The sequence below is a fragment of the Dermacentor andersoni genome, chromosome 5, assembly GCF_023375885.2.
Source record: "Dermacentor andersoni chromosome 5, qqDerAnde1_hic_scaffold, whole genome shotgun sequence".
Taxonomy (NCBI): domain Eukaryota; kingdom Metazoa; phylum Arthropoda; class Arachnida; order Ixodida; family Ixodidae; genus Dermacentor; species Dermacentor andersoni.
The window spans coordinates 162980759-163003568 of record NC_092818.1 but is presented as its reverse complement, the minus strand read 5'-3'; the positions used below and the strand labels follow the sequence as shown (position 1 = coordinate 163003568).

At 46.9% G+C, this 22810-nt stretch overlaps 1 protein-coding gene across 3 annotated transcripts in view; it reads right to left on the bottom strand.

The window, feature by feature from the left end:
• Window positions 1–6514: 6514 nt before the first annotated feature.
• Window positions 6515–22810, bottom strand: part of LOC126531538 (uncharacterized) — a 141546-nt gene continuing 125250 nt past the window's right edge. For all 3 annotated transcript variants that reach the window (XM_050179086.2, XM_055071240.2, XM_050179089.2), the window contains 4 exons: window positions 19928–21307; window positions 17080–17761; window positions 11429–14231; window positions 6515–11018 (listed from right to left, as the gene is read on the bottom strand). In XM_050179086.2, the coding sequence (XP_050035043.1) occupies window positions 10292–11018; window positions 11429–14231; window positions 17080–17761; window positions 19928–21307 (5592 nt within the window). In that variant the 3' untranslated portion in view covers window positions 6515–10291. The remainder of the gene's footprint in view (window positions 11019–11428; window positions 14232–17079; window positions 17762–19927; window positions 21308–22810) is intronic.

The window sequence follows — 22810 nt, the reverse complement described above, 5'->3', positions numbered from 1 at the left end:
GGAAGTGCTACTCCGGGTACTGTCATATATTCCACTATCTGACTGGCTCGCAGGGCTGCGACGGCCTCTCTGATTGGCTCAAAAAGCCGCTATGGTTCATGACAACACAATGCAGCGCGACCGGACAAGAACAGAGAATAATTTTGAGACACATACAGCCGCTAACGTTCAACTACAAATCTTCATTCTCGCATGCATGCGCACGAATGCATACTGTTGCGATTCGGGTGTCCGAGCGGTCATTGTTTATCCGTGGTTGGTGATGTGCCAGGTGCCGGGCGATAAAGAGGTCCGGGGCGACGTCCAAGGAATTAGAAAATGGTTTAATTACACATTTACATGGTGAGAGTTTACATCTACTAGCACGAGTCCTAGTACGAACAAGAGTAAGAACACACGTGCGAGTCAAAAGCTCACGTACGCATCGTAGCACACGCACACAGCCCTCAATCCCGAATTTTATGCGTTTCTTTTTCCCCTTTCCGGCGTCGGGAAAATTCACTGTTCTCGGCGAATAACCGTTCGAAAAATCCCACCCATGACGTCGCACCGTCCCGCCGGGCTACGCCTCCAATCTTGCAGGTACGCCCCCGCATACGAGCAGTGACGTGGCAAGCCGAGAACACGATGTTAAAGTCGTTCCCATAGAAGTCCTAGACGTTGGCCCCTTTTATCAATTAGTGATCTATTTGTGATCCGTTTGTCGGTGTCCGTTTGTCAGGGTCAGGCTCCGGTACTGCGAGATTGCTTCCACGAAGGACGACGGTCCTGTTGCCTCGACTAAAGCCCTGGTCGGCGGAAACGTGTATGGAGGGGCTTTAGCCTCGACGAGAGCGCCTTTGTTGGCCGGTCACCGTCTATGTCGGGTCAACTCTAGTCCAGGCGGGCACTCGTTTCGCTCGTCAGCTTTGGTTACGCTGATTTAGTATCGTGCTCAAACGTCAATGGTAACAAGACATAACCGGGCGATCGAAAACAAAAATAACCGTTGAGAGGCACACACCAAGGAACCGATACATGTCGAAACAGCTTAATCGCAACTTGCCTGCACTTTCTCATGGCTATCTCAATAACTCGCAAAACAGCATCACTTTTTCCGATAACGCCACCGAAGGCATGCTCGCTCACCTTTCTTTCATTTTTTCACTTTCATAAGCAAGAATTTGTCTTGTCATTCTGCATTGGGCCTGATTCAAAATAGTATTTTTTGTAAAGACCGGGACGTAGCCGCACTCCCGGCAGTGCATGCGTAGATGGCTAAAAAATCACCACCCAAGCACTCCGCACAGATGGTTAACCAGCGAAGCTGAAACGTGCGGCCTCGGTGTTTATCACTGGGTTAATCCCGACGGTTCACTAAACGACGGCTTGGTAGGCTGCCGGATCCTCGGTACGCAGTGTAAGAGTTGGGATCGGGCGTGAAATAAGCGGTAGCTGGCCCATGCCGTCGTCTGACTCATCCACGCTGAGGATGTTGCTGAAGGGAGGGTCTTGTTCTCATCGAGAACGAGGAATATGGGATTTATTTACAATATCTATATGGAGTGGAGAACGTTACATTTCATCAGTCTAGCATGACTGAAAGAGAAAACCACACCGAACAGCCGACAACGGCTGCTTAAAAACCCTCTGTCCTCCCTAGATCCCTAGGTGAGGGAAAACTGCCGTTCAACCTTCATCCAATGGGAGCGTCCAAAGTCATCGTAGTCAACCCGCCTTTGAGGGGAAGGGTTCACACACTCACTCCCGCACTTTGGTTACACTGAACACACCGAGGGCAGTGGGTCGCCGTAGACAGGGGTTGATACGCTTGACCCAAGCAGGCGCCTCTTGATCCCAGAGCTGACCCCGCAGCTAGCTAGTCTGTCCAGTGACTGTGACGACTTCTGGGACCCGTGAGAAAGCGCCGCAAAACACCCTGTTCCAGGAGCTCTCTTGCTCCAAGTAGACCGTGAAGGCGACAGCGAATCAACTAACAATGCTCGGTCCGCCGGACGTGGCTAGACTCGCTGGTGCCGCCGGCTGTCCGCACGAGGCGCATTGTCTGCTTTACAAAGCGAGTCGTCGCAGCTGGCCGGGATAGGTTCGAACGTCGCTTCTCCGAAGATCGCTAACACCGCAGGTCGATCGAAACAACTGCAGCCGGTCGTGAAAGGTTTGCAGTTCAGTACCCCTGCAGGCCGATCGTAACAGCAGTCGCTGCTTGCGCTCGGCTGCACGAGCTTGTTCTTGTGCCCGGGCTGCAGCATCGGCTCAGCGTAGACGAGCTCGTTCCCGATTCTGCTCGCGGCGTCGTTGATCGAAAGCTGCATGCTCCTAGGGAGAACGTATGACGCGTGGCCTACCCATTTGGGAGCCGGAGAGAAATTGCGCGCGCGCTCGACTGCGACAGAGAGCAACGACGTCACTACTGGCGCAGCTAATCCAACATAGATAGCACAAGGCCTTTTCGTTCCAATCCATGACGTCATGTTACCTGGTCCGACTGCCATATAACCTAATGTGGATGCTCCCGAGTAGGCAACAGTGATTTGAACATCACCGCTTTCACGACGCCAGCCTTCTCAACGGAAATTTCGGGCCAGGTAGCGTGACGTCATGGATCGGAGTAAACAGGCCTTGTTGGCTAATCGCGCGCCTCTCATTTTTTTTTCGTGCATGCGCGTGGGGTTTCGCCGGAGGAGTTTTCGGCACAAAGGCGACCGACAGACGGACGGGCGGTCGAATCGGCTAGCTATGTACAGCTTCGCTGTAAAATAACTTTTGTGGCATTTGCTCTTTGGCCTGTTTGACCGATATATCGGCCTGGTCCCACAAACTTGCTTTTAAGCTTGTGGTCACGTGATCAGGTTAAGCGTCTGGTAAATTCCGGCTACCCCTTGCGAGTAACCTCGGTAACTGAGGGTATGAGTAGGAAGTGAAGGGCCGATTAGAATGTTGCCATTAGCACTGTCAGGCGAAAGAAGGTGGCGGTCGTAGCTTACACACATATCTCGCAAAATTTGAAAATGATAGCGGGAAGGTCTGAAGTAGTGGACGTGCGTATGTCGGTCAGACAGGCCACATTATTAATCATAGGCTAAAAGAGCATCATTATAATGCCACAAGTTATTTTTGGCTATCTAGGGATGCATTGCTGGGAGTGCGGCGGCGTCCCGGTCTTTGCAATAACTACTGTTTTTGAATTGGGCACAATGCAGAATGACGAGAGAAATTCTTGAGGCTTATATGAAATTGAAAAAAGACTGCCACCCCTTCAAGTCCGTGAAGATGGTCGAACAGCGAAGCTGTGTAAGTTACACCGAGTGTTTCACCATGCAAGCTAAACTTCGCTAGCATACTATATTGTAAATCTTTTGTTCCGCCATTCTTTCACCTCATTCGGTTTTGCTTGCCTCGTCTGGTGAGCATGCTTTGAGAGTGCCTTTTTTCCGATTATTGCGGTTCGCCCAATTTTCTTTCTCTTTTTCTTTTTTTCCCGCGTGAGGCAGGCCCTACGACAGCGAGCCCGTTCATGAGCCATACGTAGCTGGGATTGAATGTGCGGAACCACTAATCCAAAGCTCTGTATATTGGCCGCAAGGGCCACCACTGGAGATGCGGGCTCTGCAATCGTTTAGACGATTGGTTGGATTGGTTTGACGATTGACGCAGCTGCCAGCACTTCTTGCGCCAGCAAAAAGTGCCTGCAGCCACGCGCTCCTAGTATCGCGTTTCAATCGCTGGGCACTACTGTTCGTTGACCGCAAACCGCCAGCATAACATTTGTTTCTTTCGCTGCAAGGTGGAATCAATCATCGATAAATTCGATGCCGATATGGCTCAATCGCCAAAAATGCACCGTGTGACAACCGTATAAGATTCACATATAAGATAGCATCATCGCAGGGGGAAAGAGTTTGTGTGACCCCTTTCCCCCTGTGATGATGCTATCTTATACGGGGAAAGGGTTCACTCCAAGCCCTTTCCCCTCTGTTGGAACTCTTCCTCTCCTGCTGTCACGTGGCCCCTTTTTAGCGACGTCCGACAAAGATGGCACATCATAAACAGCTTCGCTGTAAAAAAATTCTAGAAAGGTGTGAGCATGACAAAAAAGAGATGCGGTTTCTCTAGTTATCGAGACAGCCGTGAAAAAGTGAAAGCAAGTTGCGATTAGGCTGTTTTTGACATGTATTGCAATGCTCCTTGGTGTGTGCTTCTCAATGTTGGCATTCTTTATTTTCGATCGCCTGGTAAGTTAGTGCTGTGGGTGTGTATGTCAAGATTCTTCTCTGTCCTCGTCCAATGTCACGCTGCACTGTTATCATGAACCCCAACAACTAGCCCGCCAACGTGCCTCAGCCGATATGGTTAAATTCGACAAGAATGGCGTAACTTGACAGTGCCTTGTCACATAACACAGGTTGTGTGTGACGTCCCCACACGTTGCAGTGATGCGAAGTCCTTCAATTCAATCATTCCGCCGCGTTCGAACATTCTATTTCGTGGTGGAATATTAGATTCCCAACAGCACGACAGCTTCCAATTAGACAGCCCGACAGAAGCTTCTGTGTCTACTGATAATGCCGTCATTCAAAAATTGGGTGGCCGAGTCGACCAAAGCGCAAATTTTGCATCGTTTATTGCGGAGGCGCTAGAAGCACTGTAGGCTGGTTTCGACGATACCTCCAGTCGAAATTATATTTTTCCAGACTCCCCAATCTGCCAAAAATAGTCAAATCTGACCAGTACATTTAAAGTTCACCCGTCATTTCAGACGTTTCCTGGCGTTGCTAGTAGAAAAACTCCAACTGAAATGTTTAAAAACGTGTAGAAAAACTGTGATCAAATTAACCTATTTCTATCGTTCCGGCAACGAAAGAGTTAGATGCAACAGTGGCCAAACAAGGGATGTCTCTTAAGCCAACGTTTAGATTATGTTGGCTCCAGATGACATCCCTTGGTTTGACAACTGTTAATCATTTCAGTTCTAGATCTATACTTTTCTTACATACCTCCGATCTTCTTGGCGGGTGCCTCGAACAGATACGCAGCGTCGTTCTTCGACCCAAGCTTGTTTGTTTAGACTGTTCGATTTGCGCTATTTACCGTGAACGTCTGCCAACTGGCCCACTTTTCTACCCCCCTGCAGTGCCACGATGTCTGGCACATCGATCGCAGCGCTGCGACGCCTACAACCATTTGACACGCATTTAATGTTTTGGAAGCATATGCGTACTCCTTCGAATCGATTCGGTAGGACAAGCGAGCATACGACTGGCGTATAACAATGCATCAGTGAACATATAAGGGTGCTTCCGTAAACACCAAAATCTACAATAGTTTCACTGGTATATAGTGACGTATAGGTCTCACCTGCAGCTACGCTGTTCCGAAAAGGCAATGGGGAACCAGAGCAGCGTCAGTGCAGCTGGACAGGGTATGTCGTACACGTCTACACCTACGCGGCATAAGCCAATGAAGAACCCCAGCAAGCCACCGGATGCATACCAAGCATACTGCCATCGTAGTCCTGGTCAGGCACATGCACCTTGGCCAAATGAAGAGATGAAGGGCACGGACGTGCGCGGTTCTTGCAGCGGGCGCGCAATGCCGCCTCTTTCAGCGAACTTGCAGGTTTCGAATTGCTGGTAGAAAACGCGCTTGAGAATGCTGCGCGCATGTTGCGATAGTGTTAGTGTTTCATGTTTTGCTGGCGGGATTTGTGCAAAGGCAGGCGGGTAGGTGGCGGAGCGATAGATTATTAACTGAGCGAGTTGACGTACGTGTAGCTACTCAAGTAACACTTAGTGAGAAGTATTCTGGCCTGCTTGAGCGCAGATTAGTGTGACGTCACACTGTTCTGCTCACGGCTTCCCCAGAGGTATTCCACCATGTTAGAGTGCACTAGAACATCCTAGTTCACTATAACCACGTTCCCCAACATTATGGCCACAGCGATAACGTCAGTGCATACCGGCGGCAATATGGCGTTCGCTTCGTCGGCACACTGCGTACTTCGTCGGCACACTGCACACGGCGAAACCCAGAATGCATTCCGCGGCACTGCCTCCGGTAATTAACGCTTTGCTATGTCAGCCGAAATGAGAGCAGTGACAATTCGGAGAACGTCACCAGCTATTCCAGCGGACACTTTCTTGGAGGTGCAAAGGCTATGCGTACAGCATGTACGGCGCGCGTAGTGTGCTCGCTGCTCAAGCGAATACCATGATGAAAAGGGCAAGTACCGAAAGCGTCAACAGCAGGCTTCGCATTTTAATTTCTTATATTTTTTTCCAGAACATCGGCAGCATCTCCGCTGCACATCAGTAGACAAGTGTTGAAGATTGGGAGAATTGGTGACGTGGCATCTTGAATGTGTTCACAGCGCACGCATATTTCAAGGGGAGTAGCAGAGTGAAAGAGCGCTGGCAATGCCTCCAGTGCTCTATCATACTGTCTGTTCCTTTTCTTAAGTATGTGTGTGCTGCGAAAACATTCAACGTTAGTGGGGTATGCACAGAAACGAGACAAGTTTTGATGACTGGGGTTTCTTTTATTTTATGTTTGGATAACTTCATAACCTTTCATTTGTACTCCACTCACACACACTTTCTCAATGTAATGTGCAATTATGACTGACACATTGTGCCGTTTTAGCAACAGAACCCCTTTGTTGTAACATGAGCAGGCGGCATTCCAGAAAGAGGGATACACTGAACGTAATATTCAGTGCGCAAGAAACATCTCTAACGCCAGAAGTAAGAGGAAACTAACACAGGAACACATCGCAATGCACATGCAAGAATGATTAGTATTCATATCTATAGTTGAAAGCAAAACGGTCAGTCTATTTGTACAGTATGTACAAACTACAGTGCATTAGCACTCGTACAACATGCGAAAATGTACAGCTCACGAGTGAACTGTCGTGTTTACCGATGAAGCACTGCAATAGTGCGTACACAGCATACAGCAACTGCTGCACTTGAACAAATAAAAGCAAAGAAACAAAAAGCAGGGATGTCACAACAATGAAGCAGATAAGAAGACACCATCTCAAATATGTGTAAAACCTAGCAAAACACTTTGCCTATTTGTCTTACAAAAGTTTGGCATCAAGGTATACTAGGAGCTGCGTCTGTACACTTCATTACATTATATGCTACGCTCAAACTTCCTATCCATGGCTGTAGTAAAACTACACGACTGAATGTTGCGCACGTGACAACAGCAAGTAAGTTGTATGTATACAGACGATTAAAATTTCAGACTATATAGTTACGAGCAGAAATGAGCTCTTACGTGGGATAAAGCACTGTTAACGGACAAAGCTGCAGCAACAATCTAATAGAAAGCATGAAAAAGTGGTCAAGCGCACAACGCACGAAAACAAAAATGGCACAGATGCGAGACGAAGACATCTCTAAACGCATCAAACGAAATTAATGCGTCCATCGATACAGACTGCTCCATAAGGTTACATGGCTGCACGGAAGCTCATAGTGCATTGACTAGATTCCAAAAGTTTTGTTTAAAATCCTAGCAGAACATCAAGCGCCCACTTTGTATCAACAGAAAGTCAGTACCAAGTGTAGCTGTTACTTTACAGGGACCACAAATATTGTTACATAAGCTGCTTGAGAGAATAAAACCTCACAATGTTAAATAAATGTACAATTAATGATCGCATAACAATGTTACACATATATAGCTGCTACGACGAGACACATGGTACATACTCATCAAAAACACTGCAAAAATGAGGATGTAGGAAATGCAGAAGTGGCTGATTCACATACAACACCCCTAATAAATACCTCTGTCTAAAGATTATCTCGGTGATATCTACAGCAGACGTCTCCAAGTAAACATAATGCCGTAAAAATGAACGGGAAACAACAAATTCCTGTTTTTACTGCTTTGCAACAAAACATTAAACAGTGGCAGGACAATGATGCATGCTTAAATCTGGTACCAGATCAAGGACAGTGCATTTTCCCAGGAAGGAATAGAAAATCACTCCTTTGCGCAAGCACATGTTGCCACTAATGATTTACCATGACACCAAAACGGCACTAGAAATCGCTACATCTTGTGAGGCTTTGTTCAACCAAAGTGCACAAACCTCTTGCTGCAATATGTGCCCATGTTGTGCTCACCTGCTGGCATGTAAGGATTCGGCAGCTATCTAAGCCATTTCTGAACATTTCTAGGAAATAAAAGTGCTGCAAGTTTCTGACATATTTTGGTCGCACAAAGCATCACAAGATGGTACCACCAATTATTTGTTTCCGCTGCTGTGCCTTGGTACCAAAGTAACAGGGAAACAGCAATTACATATAACATTAGCTGAAAGCTTTCGTGATGATGACTTGCCACTTACACCTGCCCTTTAAATAACTCATTGGGCCGTGTTTACCTTAGTTCGCTTGGCTAATTACCGTTGAATTAATCCCCCGACATCAGTATGCTTGAAGCGAGGCGATGCTGGGAACGGTTGTGCTCACCATAATACAGTCACGTTCGATGCAGCCATTGCAAAACAAATGTTGAAGCCTTTGCACAAGCACACACCCTGCGGCAGGGCTCACATAATATTCCTGTTGTTTCGAGGTTTCGGAAGCAAGAGGGTTTCTTCTCAATATATAAAGCTTTGAAGCAACAGAAATTCAATGCAGGTCACTCGCAGCTTCAGTCTGTAAAAATTTATAAATATACCCCCTCACACCCATCGTGGTAATATATCTTAGCCACCATAGCAGAGTGCCTTGGGGTAATTTCGGCCCAGAAGCACCGCGACATCCAACAAATCCATATGATTATATGGATGCAAGCATGTGTGCTATGGGACAAATGTTTTATTTTTCCTTTCTTTCTTTTTTATTTTATCTTGTATTTTTTTTTTATGCACAGTCATAAAGCGAGTACTGGCTTGAAAAGTTTCTGCCAAGACTGTATACCAGCGATGACCACTGTAGCGGATTCCTCCAGATGGTCAAGAAGGCAGTCAGCCATACTGGCAGTGAAAGACAAGAATGAATAAAGATGTGTGACCTGTGGCGTGTGCACGAACAGGGCATGGTGAGCAGAACACTTTTCAGAAGCAACAAGTCTTCCGATTCCATCGTTCATAGGAGCATAAACAAACTGCACATATGCATTTTAGGCGTCCTAGCAATGCTCCGTGAAGTTTAATTGTCATCCACCATGTGGCAAAGTTGCATTTCATTAACTGAATGGTTGTCTCCGAGAGTTATGAGTAGTTTGGCGGTCTTCCGACCCAATGAACTGTTATGTGCCTTCAGTGCTACAGCAGTTTGCGTTTGTTTACTTGGGCGGTTGATCTGGAAAATTTGACAGACGTGATCGCTCAGCTAACTATTATAGACGGTCAACTAATTGCTTACAAGGATGGAACGAATACACATTCGGTTTCACATATGCTCACAGTGCACGAAATTAAAGTACGGACCATGTTGAATGGACAAGTATATTTCATTCCCTCTCCTCTTTGGCGTCGCTGGTGGCGTTCAAACATGACCTTGACCGAAAGTAACCGTGTTTCCATTCTGCTGTGCACAGTTCACCTTTTATAGAATGCATCAAAGTGTCTGGGGGTCACCCTGGCAAAACGTTGAAACCTTTCAATCACAATTTCTTTTTCTATCTCTTTTAACACAATGTACTCTGCAGCGAGAGTTTGACGTACCATTCCTTTTGACGCAAAGATCTCAAGTGGCCGACAAATAAGCATGTATGATCTGTCAGCAAAGGATATCATAAACAGACAGCAACTATAATGACTGCACAGTGCATAGCGCACAACACCCGCCACAGTGAGCAGCTTGAACAATATAAGTCTAAAAGTTATGGAAGTAAGTAAGGAAATATAAGCGTTGATTTTAACACTTCTAGGTTTGTGTTGTAATCTGAGAATTTCAGCGTGGTGCAGAGTTGCAAAAGAATAAAGAAGGGTTGGCACGGCTTTTACTCATATCCTAAGAAAAGTTGGGAGAAACAGATTTACATTATTCACCGGGTCTTTCCAAACCGCTGAGAAAAGGTGGCGAAGCGTCACATAAACAAAGCCATTCACGACAAAGCTGTTCTCAAGCAAGCATTTCTCAAGGGATTCCCCATGTGACCACATGATTCAAATAAACATCCTCCACAAGTACACCGTCCATGCACAAGCAAACGAATGCCTATGATGCACGCTTTCAGCCACAGCACCACACAGCGCACTTCAGCCCTCAATGCTTCATTGATGCAACACCTGTCTGTGATCTGCTTGAGGACAGCACAACGCCTACTTGACCTGCAGCTCCTGTTCACCGGAACACCGTGGGGTGCCAGCCAGTTTGACGGGAGCTGGGATTAGGGAGCGCGTGCCTCCGGGTGTGGTGGGCGTCCTGGGCTTGTAGTTGAATGGCGACACCACGGCTGACGCCGGCGATGAGCCCTTGGAGTCAGCAGTGGGCGACAAAGCCGTGGCGCCCGGCTGGCTCATTGGACTGTGAAGCAAGGGTGGATGCAGTTGCTGCTGCAAAGGGGACGCTGGTGCTATGGGGCTGTTAAGCCTGAGGGCAAGGACCGTGGGTCTGCAACTCTCCTTACCAGAAGGCAGCAAGGAAGGAGAGACCACGGGACTTGATGAGGCATCCGAGATCTTTCGGTTGGCGCCAAACACACGCTTAGTGCTTGCAGCAAAGCTTGTAACTGTCTTCACTGAAGACTGCGATGACGAAGCCGGTGACGAGGATGGCTCAGCCAGCTTCTTCCAGAAATTGGTCGGTCGGACGGCCTTCGCGGGCTGCGCTGGAGGCACGGAGGACCGGTTGAGGTTCTGTTGCTGTTGCTGTGTGGAGTTTGCCGTCTTCGAGCGAGCTTTTGAAGAAGACTCCCGGTCGCCATCTGCATCAACACCAACATCCGTAAGCTTCTCATAAGTAGAACTCCTGCAGATCATGGGCTGTTGTTGGTTTTTGTTGGTGACAGAAAGACCATTCAGCTCCCCGCGTCCTGTGGTCTTGCAGCTGAAACAGATGTGTAAACTTCTGATGTCTGATCACATGACAGCAAAAAAAATAAGAGACCTCCGTTCTAATTGTCTGTGAAGTGCATATCATTTTTCCCTTCCACCACTGTGTCATCCAAGAATGAAATGGATCTGATCAGTATGAAATAACTAAACTGACAAATTGAGAATCTCTCAGCATTTTCACTCCCAAACTTAATTACCACTCTGAACAAGATACACTAGAAACATGTCAAAAGAAATGTCAAAAGAAATGTCAAGAGAATAAACTTATAGCTGTCCTTATCATAGGCACTAATGATATTGGCATCTTTAAGATGCAGAACCAATAATATGAATACTAATCTAAAATTTGAAGTACAACGTAATTTCACACATAATATAACTTCGTGGATACTCATGCATTACCTTTCAGATTTAGCCGCTGCTCTGATGCTAGGCTTTGCGGAATTCACAGCCACGGTGCTAGCTGGCGGAGAGGAGCCTTTGCGCTTCCACAGAGATGAGAGCTTGCCTGGAACAGTGTCCTTCCTGGGTGGAGCCGGTGCCCTGCCACGGGGCAACACAACACTGCCAGAGCTCGACTGCGAAGTCAGACTGGCAGCACTTCCAGATTTCTGAACCTGTGCACTGGCAGCCAGAAAGCCCCCGCTGCTGAGACTTCGCACGTAAGGCCCCTTTTTTTCGTCACAGCCAAGGCTATGTGAGCTCGGTGACAGCGGGATCGTCCTCCTCTTCTGCACCGCGCCACCACTCGAAGACGAACGGCTGCTGTTTGCCGGAACACTCGGCGTGGATGCGCTCTTTGCCGGTCTTCGTGATGAGTGCTGAGGACTGCTGTGAGTGCTTGATCGGCCACTACCAGCAGAACCCACATCCTGTGCAATAGATTTGCATGGTTTTGGATCTGGGCCTGCTGTGACTGATGCCGTGGGATCGGTGGGAGACTCCTTGGTAAAAGTGCCCTGCCTAACCAGTGGTGGAGGTACCAGTGAAGGCTCTGGAGAGTCAGTCGCAACTGTTGTCCTAACGTCTTGTTCCAAGCTCTTTGGCCGTCCAGTAGGCCTGTGAATCTGTGAATTTGTTGCACTTGTGGTAGTGGTCCTGGTCTGGACTCTCGGCGCTCGAAGTCCTGGCCTTTCACTCAATGTTTTACCCGGTGAGCTGGGAGCTGTACGCACAAACCGCTGTGGAGATGTACTTTTCGCTTGTCGCGATCCTTCGGACGAGGACCTCTGATTTTGTGAAGCTCTGAGCGCTGAAGCTTTCGTGTGCTTGATAGGGGAAGGGTTTGAAGACGTGGACTGCTTTGGCGAACTGGTACGTTTGGCACCAACCTTGGAAGGCAGTGATTCTCGCCTGCGCACAACCGGTGGAGACGACCCGGCTCTCTCCTGTTCTTTCTTGTCCTGCAGTTGCCGTATTGTCTCCCTGTTTATTGGCTTCACAATTCGCGGCCCTCTAGATGAGGGAGGCCTTAATGTGGATTCTGCCTTCTCCTGCAACTCCGGCTGGGTGGCATCCTCTATGTTATCCTGGTCAGAATTATTCGATATCAGCGAGAAGGTTTCGTCATCAATGGTGTCATCGCCTTTCCTATGGCAAAAGACGTCGTAGAACCTTTCCCTAGCTTGCTTGACCGGCATTCCAAGCAATGAAGGTCGATCGACATCAATACTTGGGCAGTCGATTCTTCTAGACGGGCTGCCGTGACTTAAGGAAGAACTATGATGGGCCGGCGATGAAAAGTGTTCATCAGATTCCAAGGGTTCTATGTCTGCTGATGTGCTGGCCAAGTTTTCCGTGCTGTCTCCAAACTGCTCTTCCTTCTGCAACAAGGCGACAGCTGGAGGCCGCAGTGTCTCAGTTGTCGATGTCAGCGGGACATCGTCGTCATGCATCAGCTCGTCATCAAATTCAACGTCAGATGCAAAGCCATCCGAGCCCATTTCTGTCATGTCCTCGAACGTCACCTCGTTCATATCCTGGTAGACGGAGGGAGGTTGCACGTGCTCAAGCATCTCTGAAGTGCCACTGCTGCTTTTCATGCTGCCATTTACGAGTGAGTTGAGCTCACGGGAGTACACTTGCGCCATGTTGGCTGCTGCATTGAGTCGATCTGACATGTCACTGCCACGCTTAGACATTCTTCGTGGGCTGGGCTCAGGCACGAGTGGACTGGACTGACTGTTTGCTTCATCGTCACTGGGTATACTGTTAAGGCTCATGCAGCTGCCACTCATCGAGAGATCATCCATCGTGGAAGGTGGGTTGACGTTGTTCAGATCGTCGGACTGGCCACTTCTGCTGCGAATGCTAAGGTTCTCGATTGAACCCATGGCGGAAGGTGGTCCAACGTAATCTAGGAGGTCACAGTCGCTGAAAGGTGACTCCATCGATGCTCCCAGGGCGCGCCGCACCGTCTCCGGCACACGACCGCGCTTCGGTGCCTTCCCACCCTTGCCATTCGATGAGACGTCTTCAGAAAGACCGCTGCTCGTCATACTCATGGATAGCAGGTCCCCCATGACAGAAGGTGGCTTTGCGCCTTCCAGATCGGACATCAAACTCGTTGTACTTTGCATCATTTCGTCGTCAACGTCGGGTCTCACCGATCGAGCCTCAAGAGCTGCGTTACCAGCGTTGAGTGTTATAGCCGGCACTTCCTCATCAAAAAGCCTAGCCACCACTCTGCTCGTGCCAAGATTAATGTGCTGTGCTGATGGAGGAGCCTTCAATGTTGATGAGCTTGTGCTGGACGATGCCAGAAGGCTTGTGGACCCCGATTCTGCAGCACTCAGCATCTCCAAGTCGTTATCTGACTTAGCAGGTTCAGGCCGAAACTTTTCCTGAGCTCTCTCATCCTTCTTACCTTTCTCTTCGGGAATGTTTCTGTCATTCTGAGTGCGAGAGTTTGCCATACCAAGGTTGCATTCAGTCTTTTTCGTCTTGTTTTGATAACCAAAATGCCTCTGGCGGATGCAAGAGGGGTCTTTGGGGGCCTGGTTGAACCTCTCAATTTTTTCCCTGAAGGACATGGCAGGTTCGTCTGCCATTGAAGTCCCTGATGTTGAAGGTCCCGGTTCAGAGTGACACATACTGTCAGATGCATCCTGGGAGTTTCCTGTCGTGCCTGTGAAAGCCTGAGGCAGCACAGGAGGGTTCGCATTTGTCCGAAAGATCTTCGGTGCTGCAACAAGGCTAGGTCTCCCTGAAACAAAAGTTTATAACTTGTCAAACCCATGAGCGAGAGTGACAGCGACAACAAATGCATCTTGGCAAATTTATCTGATGTGACGCAAGTACTTTGAAAAGGACACTAAAGAGCAGCATTAAGTTAATTTCGGCTGTTGGAGTGCTCTCTCAAGGCTCAGTCTGCATTCATTTAGGGCAATTATAAGATTATAAACTGCTGATTATAAGCGGCGAAAATGAAGGGCACATTTTACTTCTTTGAATTTCATGCCCAAACTGCAGAACAGACACGTTGCATCTCGAATATGTTCACCAATATGTTACAATATGTTTAGAACATTTTTGTTCAGTCAGCGTTTTTAAAAGTCAGTAGCTTGAGTCTATACTTCATTTAGAATTCACTAAAATACTTATTTCGTTTACAGATGGATTATATTGACTAGTATTTGTGCACTGTGAACATATTCAAGAAGCAATGTTACCAGTTCCCCCAATATTCAACCCGACACGTTAGTGTGATGTCAAGAATTTTGTAGCTAACCCTTGTTTGGAATAATTTAGAGCACAGCTCTTCGGTTGACATTCCTGCGTTTTACATTGGCATCCCTTAGCGGCGCCCCTCGGCATAACCGAGCAAACGAGCACAGCGAACGCAGAGCGCGCAGCAGGGGATGAAAGACGGCGACAGCAAGGAGAGCACGAGGAGGAAAGCGGAGGAGGAGGGTATGGGGAAAGCGTGAGAAGAAAAGCGTAGTGCTGCGCGAGACTGGCTCTGCAGCAAAGACCGCTATGAGATGGCGCCAGAGTAGTGCGTCGTCGTCTGTTCACTGATTGGCATGAGGTGAGCACGTCCACCGACAGCACGTATGGAAACAAATCGCTGCATGAGCAGTGGTCTGTCTGCGGCAGCTGCTGTGAATGGCACTCACACATCACCCACACACTGCCTCTAGTTATTTCCCGATTAGCGAGGCAGTCGCACCATACTTCACTCCATTTGCAATGTGCTGCATGAGACAGACTGTCCATACCAGGCAATATATCGCGAAATGAAAACATGCATAGTGCTGCGCTAAAATTTCGTCTTGAGGAGCATCGTAATCGTCGGTGAACTTCTTGTTCAATAAAAGTTCTTAAAAATCACTAACTTGAGTCTATGGTTCATTTAGAACGCACTAAAATACTTATTTTGTTTACAGATGGATTATATGAACACTTCCTGAGAAGACACTGTCCAAATCTCTTGCATTATGATCAAGAAGCCAACACGTGAAGATCAAGCCTGTCTTTCATAATTGCTTCTTTTCTGCCTTACCAAGACTCCACTATAGACAATACACATTGCTGGTATTCCAAATAAGTGTAAGTTACCCATCCAGATTAACACTCGTCCTTGGAGACCCTTTGATACATGTTATGGAAGTAAACAATTTTCATCACAATGTAACAAATAAATGTCCACTCACAATGGCCACATAAATAAGCTGTTCACATATGTGGCTGGGTTGCACAGGTGTAATGGAGTGCCTTGGTGTTCAAAGGTGGCTTAAAGGCAACAGCCTGTCCCATATTCTTCAGATCATTAACCCTTTCAGTTTCAGGTTTTTTTTGGCAGTGACGCAACCCCAGCGTTGAGTTTTTTTTCTCGAATATTATAAAATGAACATGAATGTTATAAAATGGCTTATTTTTGGTTGTACAGAAATGAAAAGATGATACAGATAATGGCAATTGCTCTCTTGATGTGGTCTTCACATACTTATCCGACAAAAGGAATGTCAAAAAGAACATGATGGGACAGAAACAAACTGCTACACCATTGATAATGAAAGGTTTAAGGACACTAGCATTTTTTTCATAACAATAAGGGGACAATACCATCTACCATCCTTGCTACATTTCGTAAAGTGCACCAGGAGGGAGTAGGGTTGCCAATTCTTGAGTGGACGAAGTTGGGACATGCGTGGGTGCAGGGGGGGGGGGGGGGAGAGCTGGCGATGACCGACCGTGTCGATTCCAGGAACCACCAGTCTGTACATTCAACAAAGTTGCAAATTTTTTTTCCATACCGCATCACGATTTACAACAAGAAATGTGCAGTAGTTGCCTAGCTAGCACTGCTGCCAATAGATGGAGGTACTATGAACGGTTAAGGCCTACAACAGAACTAGAACCACGACAAAAACGAAACTGCCCTTACATTTCTGACATAGAAATTGGAAATGTGGTTATTCAGTAGAAAAAAAAAGTCAGGACATTTGGCCATCCTGACTGGGTCAAGTCGGGACGACTTGAGCAGTGGCAGCTTCGTACCCAGTCTACCACAGTCTAAGACATTTAAGAAATGCAGTATCTCAAATGCCATAGACAGCAACGAAAACTGGGTGCTCTGGATCTATTAGTGATAAGGAAGCATCCGGCAGTGACAATAAGTGATGACCAGTCCACTCAAGCCTGGATACAATTAATTTTCTTTTTTTATGTCAGAATAAACTGCCATACCTCTCTCTCTCTCTCTCTCAGCATGAAAAACTGGCGAGTGGAATATCAAGAGGATTGCTTTGTTATTTCTTAAAGTAAGATAACCAGAGTGTTACATTCGAGCGCACTGCACTTTTCATTTCTGGCTATGAAAACTCCAGTGTGCCTTACAATTGAGTAAATATATTATTAGTTATTTTTTTTTCATCACTGCCAGAAGTTCAAAACTCACCAATGAACAACTTTTTAAGATGGACCCTTTTCATCTCTCTCATCCACAATGTTCTCAGCATTGCAAACACTCCAAGGTGTTAAAAAAATGTTTAAAATTTTTGTCACCCTCCTTTAAAACCATCTATAACTGTGGCCCTCCATTTGCTAACCTGACTGTGGTATTTTGGTAACCGATGGAATGGAACCGCTTTCTGGCACCAGTGGTTGCTCTACGTCAGCTTGAGAATGCTCCAACTGCTCCAGACGTGGCATGCTCTGTTGCTGCAACTGCAGTGGCTTCACTGCCACTGGTGGTTTGGCACTGCCTCTCTTCTTGCCGTAAATGTACTCGTGCAGGGACGGTGCCGGTGTAGAGTGGGCGAAGCTACAGCAGTGGCCAGCTGGCTTTCTGTTAACCATAGGTGCCACAGTCTGCTGTTGTTGCTGACAAAACATCTGCGATGATGGCACTACCCCTGGGTGTTCTCCTGCTTCCCCACTAGTCGGTGCATGCGACACTGCTGTGGTGCCTAAGTCTGAACAAGCCGGCTCCAGGGTGTCGGGAGTGCCTGGTGTGGTGTCCATTAAGTCTGAGGACTGTGCTCCGGTCCTGGAATGTTGATCTGGTCCTTCATTCACAGCACTAGGCTGGCCCATTGTGGACCTCTGTGGGATACTTGAAGGCCGTGAAGCCCAAGTAGTGACTGTTGCGTCCTTTCTGAGAGGTCTGGAGAAGTTGGCCATGATGGGAATCCCACTGCCCTTGCTTGAGCCACCGACTGTGAAACTTGTCTGCTGGCCAAGAGGTGCACCAGTGTGAGCAGCATCACTGTGATCTGCCTCGGCTGCCTCCTGAACACAGGAACATGAAGGGCAGCAAGCGTGAAAATGCAGAGGAGGAATAAATGATACCACAAGCATAGGCAGTACACAAGAGTGCAAAGATACCCTGCATGTTGCAGAAAATGATGTATTGTGTTCATTATAAGAGTGTGCATGGGCTACAAATGGGCCAAACCTGAAGGTCTGTCAAATTCACTCACTTAAAGGAACACCAAAGACGAATATTAAGTCAAGCTAAGGTGATAGATTAGTGCTTGAGAACATCTAAGGCGTCAAGATTATCCCAAACAGAGCTTTAGTAATAAAAAATTGAGGTAAATGCAGGACACAATTAGAGACTACCCCGGGACATTAAAGTACTAGCCCGATGCTGAAGGTACTCCTCATTATCATTCTGTCGCCAGTACTCAAACAACCCTAATAAAAAGATAATTGTGTTGCATTATAAGACGAAAGAAAGTGCTACTTATCCGATTCTATTTGACCTTTAGAAAAAAGAACTCGTTGACGTTACCCTTGACCAACGATGCGGGCAGACAAAAGGTTTCGTTTTCTCTACTCTGTGCCACCAGCTTTTTTGCGTTTCGCTAGTTTTGTTGTCACACAGTGCTGCGCTAGTTTTGCTAGCTCACGAAACACACACAAACTGCAACTACTAGCAAAGAATTCCACATCCATGTGATGTCGCGGTATTCTCGAACGGTCCAGGCCACTTGACCAAGAACAGCTGCAGCGGTGAATCCAACGCTCTGTGTTGGCTCAGTTTCTCCATGGCCGTACATTTGTGTTTTGCGCAGAAAACCGTAATACCATCTGTCGGGACACCATTTTACTCACCGACGGCTGTAAAGGGCAGTGATGGCATGTGTAACGTCACCGCTCCCTGCTCGGGGACTGGCGATTTGAATTGCGCTAAAGGTACGCGGACCCTTCAGATGCAATTTTCTCATAATCCAAGTATTTTCTTGGCATGGAAGAAGCGCTGCGAGGTTTTTAGAATGGTATTTCAACAGTCCACATTGACTTAGTAATTGCCTTTAGTGTCCCTTTAATTACAAGAATCACTAACTTTAACAACACATGTAATGCCACTGTATTTAACTCTGACCTCACCACTTATGCACCAAACGTGCTACAGTCAAACCTCATTGAAACAAAGCCACATCTAAACGTGAAAATACAGTCAAACCCACTTACAATGCTCTTGGTTTTAACAATATATCAGATATAACAATGAGCAGTCACTGCACCGTCACCTTTTGTATGTGTTATATATGGTAAAATAAACCACTTATTCAATGCTCCAATGCCGCATTCTCAGCTATAACAATTAAATATGGCTTCTGGGTGTGTGTGCCTAAAGACAAGAAAGCACAAAATTCTATAAAAAGAAATAAAAATGTGAGCTGCTTCGGCACATGCAATCTTGTGCTGTGCACCCCTCCAAAATCTTCAAGGATGTGTGGACCCTGCACAGCACACCTTCATCACACTGCATCGCCACCCTCGCGCGCTCCTCTCCTGGCTCTCTTCTACCCTCTCGCCCATGTTGGAGGATTGGAAGCTAGGTGGTAGACAGGCTATGAAGGCACAGCACAAATGTGGGCGTGGTGAAGCTGCTCTTTTCTTTTCTTTTTTTTTCACCTCCCCCCCCACCCAGATCACACGTCCATTTAGTTATCAGCGCAGACATCCAGTAGCCAGATTTAATTGTTATAGCCAACAATTCAGCATAAGAACATTGTAGCATGCAGTTTATGTTACTATAGAACACACACAAAAGTTCATTGTGCAGCAGGTGCTCATTGTTACATCCGAGTATTGTTAAAACCAGAAATCCTATAAGTGGGTTCGACTACACTTCTTTCTGTCTAATTAAAATGTTTGAATGTTTGTCCCCCCTGCTTTTTTCGTGCGAACCAGTAACAACAATTATCAGTTATAACAATAGGATTTTCTTGGCACTTGAATATTTATTTTAAGTGAGTGAGTGGACCATCATTATATCCTACATTCATCGTAAGGATATGTTCGTTCTAAACTAATGCCAGCAAGAGACATCTGAGAATTGCTTCTTTATATCCAATGATTCATTATACCCGAGTTCATAGTTGAGGCTCAAGTGTACTAAGATAAATCCTCATGAATGCCACAAGTCAGTAGCCTTACACTTACATCTTCATCATCACCTTGGAGAGGAGGAGACAGAAGGTCCTCATCGGACAGGCACTCATCCTCTTCTTTGTCCTCAGCATCAAGTTCTTGCTTTGACACTGATGAAATAACTACGTCTGATATGTCTTCCAAGCTACCCAGGTCAGTCAAAATAACTGTGTCATTAGCACACTGGACATGTAGGCCTCTCAGTGAAGTTTGCGGGCTCTGTGCCCTTTCGAAGATCCTCTGGATCTCTTGAACTTCCCGGCGACTCCGTTCCAGAGGCTTCATTCCATGCAAGTGCCTCAGGCCAGCCGAACCCGAGTGGTCTCTGCAGGCATCTACTTCCAAGTCGTCCTCATCCCCATCTTCAACATCCTCCTCATCATCCTCTTCAAGACTGTCATCCAGCCTTTTCTTTGCACACTCACTGGGATCTCGCCACAAGGGACCCTTTACTAAGCTATTCCGATCACTTAAAGTCTGATTTAGGGGCTCTTCTAAGTCGTTTCCATTCAAGGCTTCTGCATCTTCTTCCTCTAAGCTATGATGAGGGAAATATGGATTCACAAGTGCTAGATTCAAGTTGCCAAAATCACCACCCCTCCCATATCGCTCCAAAAGCTGCCTGCCCCTGCGCCGCTGCCTGGAGAACACCGACTGTGGAGGCCTCAGGTGTGTTGGCTCCGACTGTGTGCTTCCGATGCTATCACGGCTGTCTGACCGTGGAACGTCCCTCTCGCCTCCGATGCTATGATACATTCTCCCAGGAAGATAAGTGTGAAACCGTTCCAAAATATCCGGCTGGTGGAAGTCGAAGCCGAAACGTGGCTCCCCCGTGGGACTGGCACGGGGACTGTCGATGTTGTCGCACGTTTCTGACAAGCTAGCGTCAAGCTCCGTCTCCAGAGCCTTGCGTTTCCGAACAGCCAGTGACGGCAGGCTCTCATTGTCATTGTCATCTTTGTTGTTGTTGCAGCCATCACAGTCGGCCAGCTTCAGCTCCGTTGCAGCTGTCAGGAGATTCTTGAGAGCTGCCGAGCTACCCATGGCAATCATCTTGTGCTTGGAATGGACAAGGTTCCTCAGCATTGACACAGCACCCATCTCCCAGAGTGTGCGCTGATCTTGGGCACAGTGTGCAGACAAGTTCCAGAGTGTGCCGCACGCATTGCTGACCACAGTGAGGCTGGGAGACTTGAGCTGCTTGAGGAGAATCTGCAGGCAGCTGTGAACACGCAGGGTTTGTCGGTGCTGTTCCTGTAGTGCAACATAGCTGGACACATTGCGAAGTATGCCACCCCCATTCTCGACGACGGCCAGCGTTTTGGATGGGCTGCGATAAGTTAGAGTACCTACGAGGAATGCCAGGGCCCCTTCTACATTGCAGATGTCCACCTAGGGAAAAAAAAAAGAAAAAGAAACAAGGAATGACAACAGTGCTTCATTAAAGATAATAGACAGTATGTTTAAAAAGAACCAAAAGGCAGAAAATGAAACTGATTTGCTCTTTCATGACAGAATAGCTGCACCTTCACTAAAATTAAGTTTTAGCCCCAAGAAATAGCAGTATTATTTCTAAATGCACTGTTGTGGTATGTTAGTTACAAGTTGACAAAAAATATATTCGATACAGTAAAACTATCACACATAAAATGAATGTAAAGAATATACAGGGTGATACAGAGTATGTGTTCAAAATTCCTTAGGTGGTCTCTGAAAGGATTTTTGTTGCCTAGACATAGAGGGTATCTCTCAAGGAAGGCATTTTCCAAAAAATTTTGTGTCCGCACACTATAATAAAGCAGGTACAAGTGGCTTAAACATTACCCTCATTTCAAGCCGCGGCATTCCCCGTTAACTTTTGCACTGTGCGCTCATTGCTATGTCCCGCCCCTTTGGCCACGTCATGCCCACGACACAAGTGTAGTTTACTTCTGATTGATCTGAACAGAGTGTGTTCCTGCCCCCTGTTGGAGAAAACTTTCACGACGAATTTTGCACGGCGGATGGAAATGAGGTGGCATGATGTGCAAAGTTCGCTTGCTTGTGCTACATGAAGCAATAGGCGGACCCCGCTAGGCGTTCACCGCACTGCGGTGATGTACAAACTACAAAGTACCTGTCTGCAGTATTATTTCAACTTGATAACAGTCTGCTAACATGTAAATATCTATCATGTACGTTTACAATTGTCTACGTATTACACTCGTAAGGTTTCTTTGTAGCCATCGGCAGTAAAAACAAGTGCTGCTACAGCTAGGCTACAGCTAGGCTACAGCTGCTGCCGATTTGTGAATATGGTGAATTGGGCTATTTATAACATTTCTTCCACTCAAACATCTTTTTTTTTTATTTCAGAAAAATAAATGTACACTGATGTTGGGAATCAAACACGCATCGTCCTAGTGAGAGGCAGAAATGGTACCACTGCACTAACGTCCAACTCAGCATGATGGCTTCCTGATGGATGTTTTGAGATGTTGTGAGGCATATCGAGTTGCCTTCGCAACACTATTCTTTCTGTATCTCGGCTGGTTAGGATATCTTATTTTGCTAATTTTCGAGGCAAATTAAACACAAAGCTTGTGTCTCTCTCACAAGTGCGGAATCAGCGGTTAACACTAAAGTGCCTTTCTTTAGCAAGTGATCTCTGTGTTGACCAAGGAGGTTGGTGAAGACACTGACATGCAGCGCTCATGCCTTTTACAGCGAGCAGTTGCTGCAGTTTACTCCCTGCACACAGCACTGGTACCAGTCATGTTCCTCTCACCAAAGATGACATCACCGCATCTATTTTTACGAGAACCCTTTCGCATTATATCAGCTGCCATCGCCACACCTGTAGCAGACGATCCACATGCTCAGGTGAAAGTGGGCCATTGATTTGAAGAAAGGTCT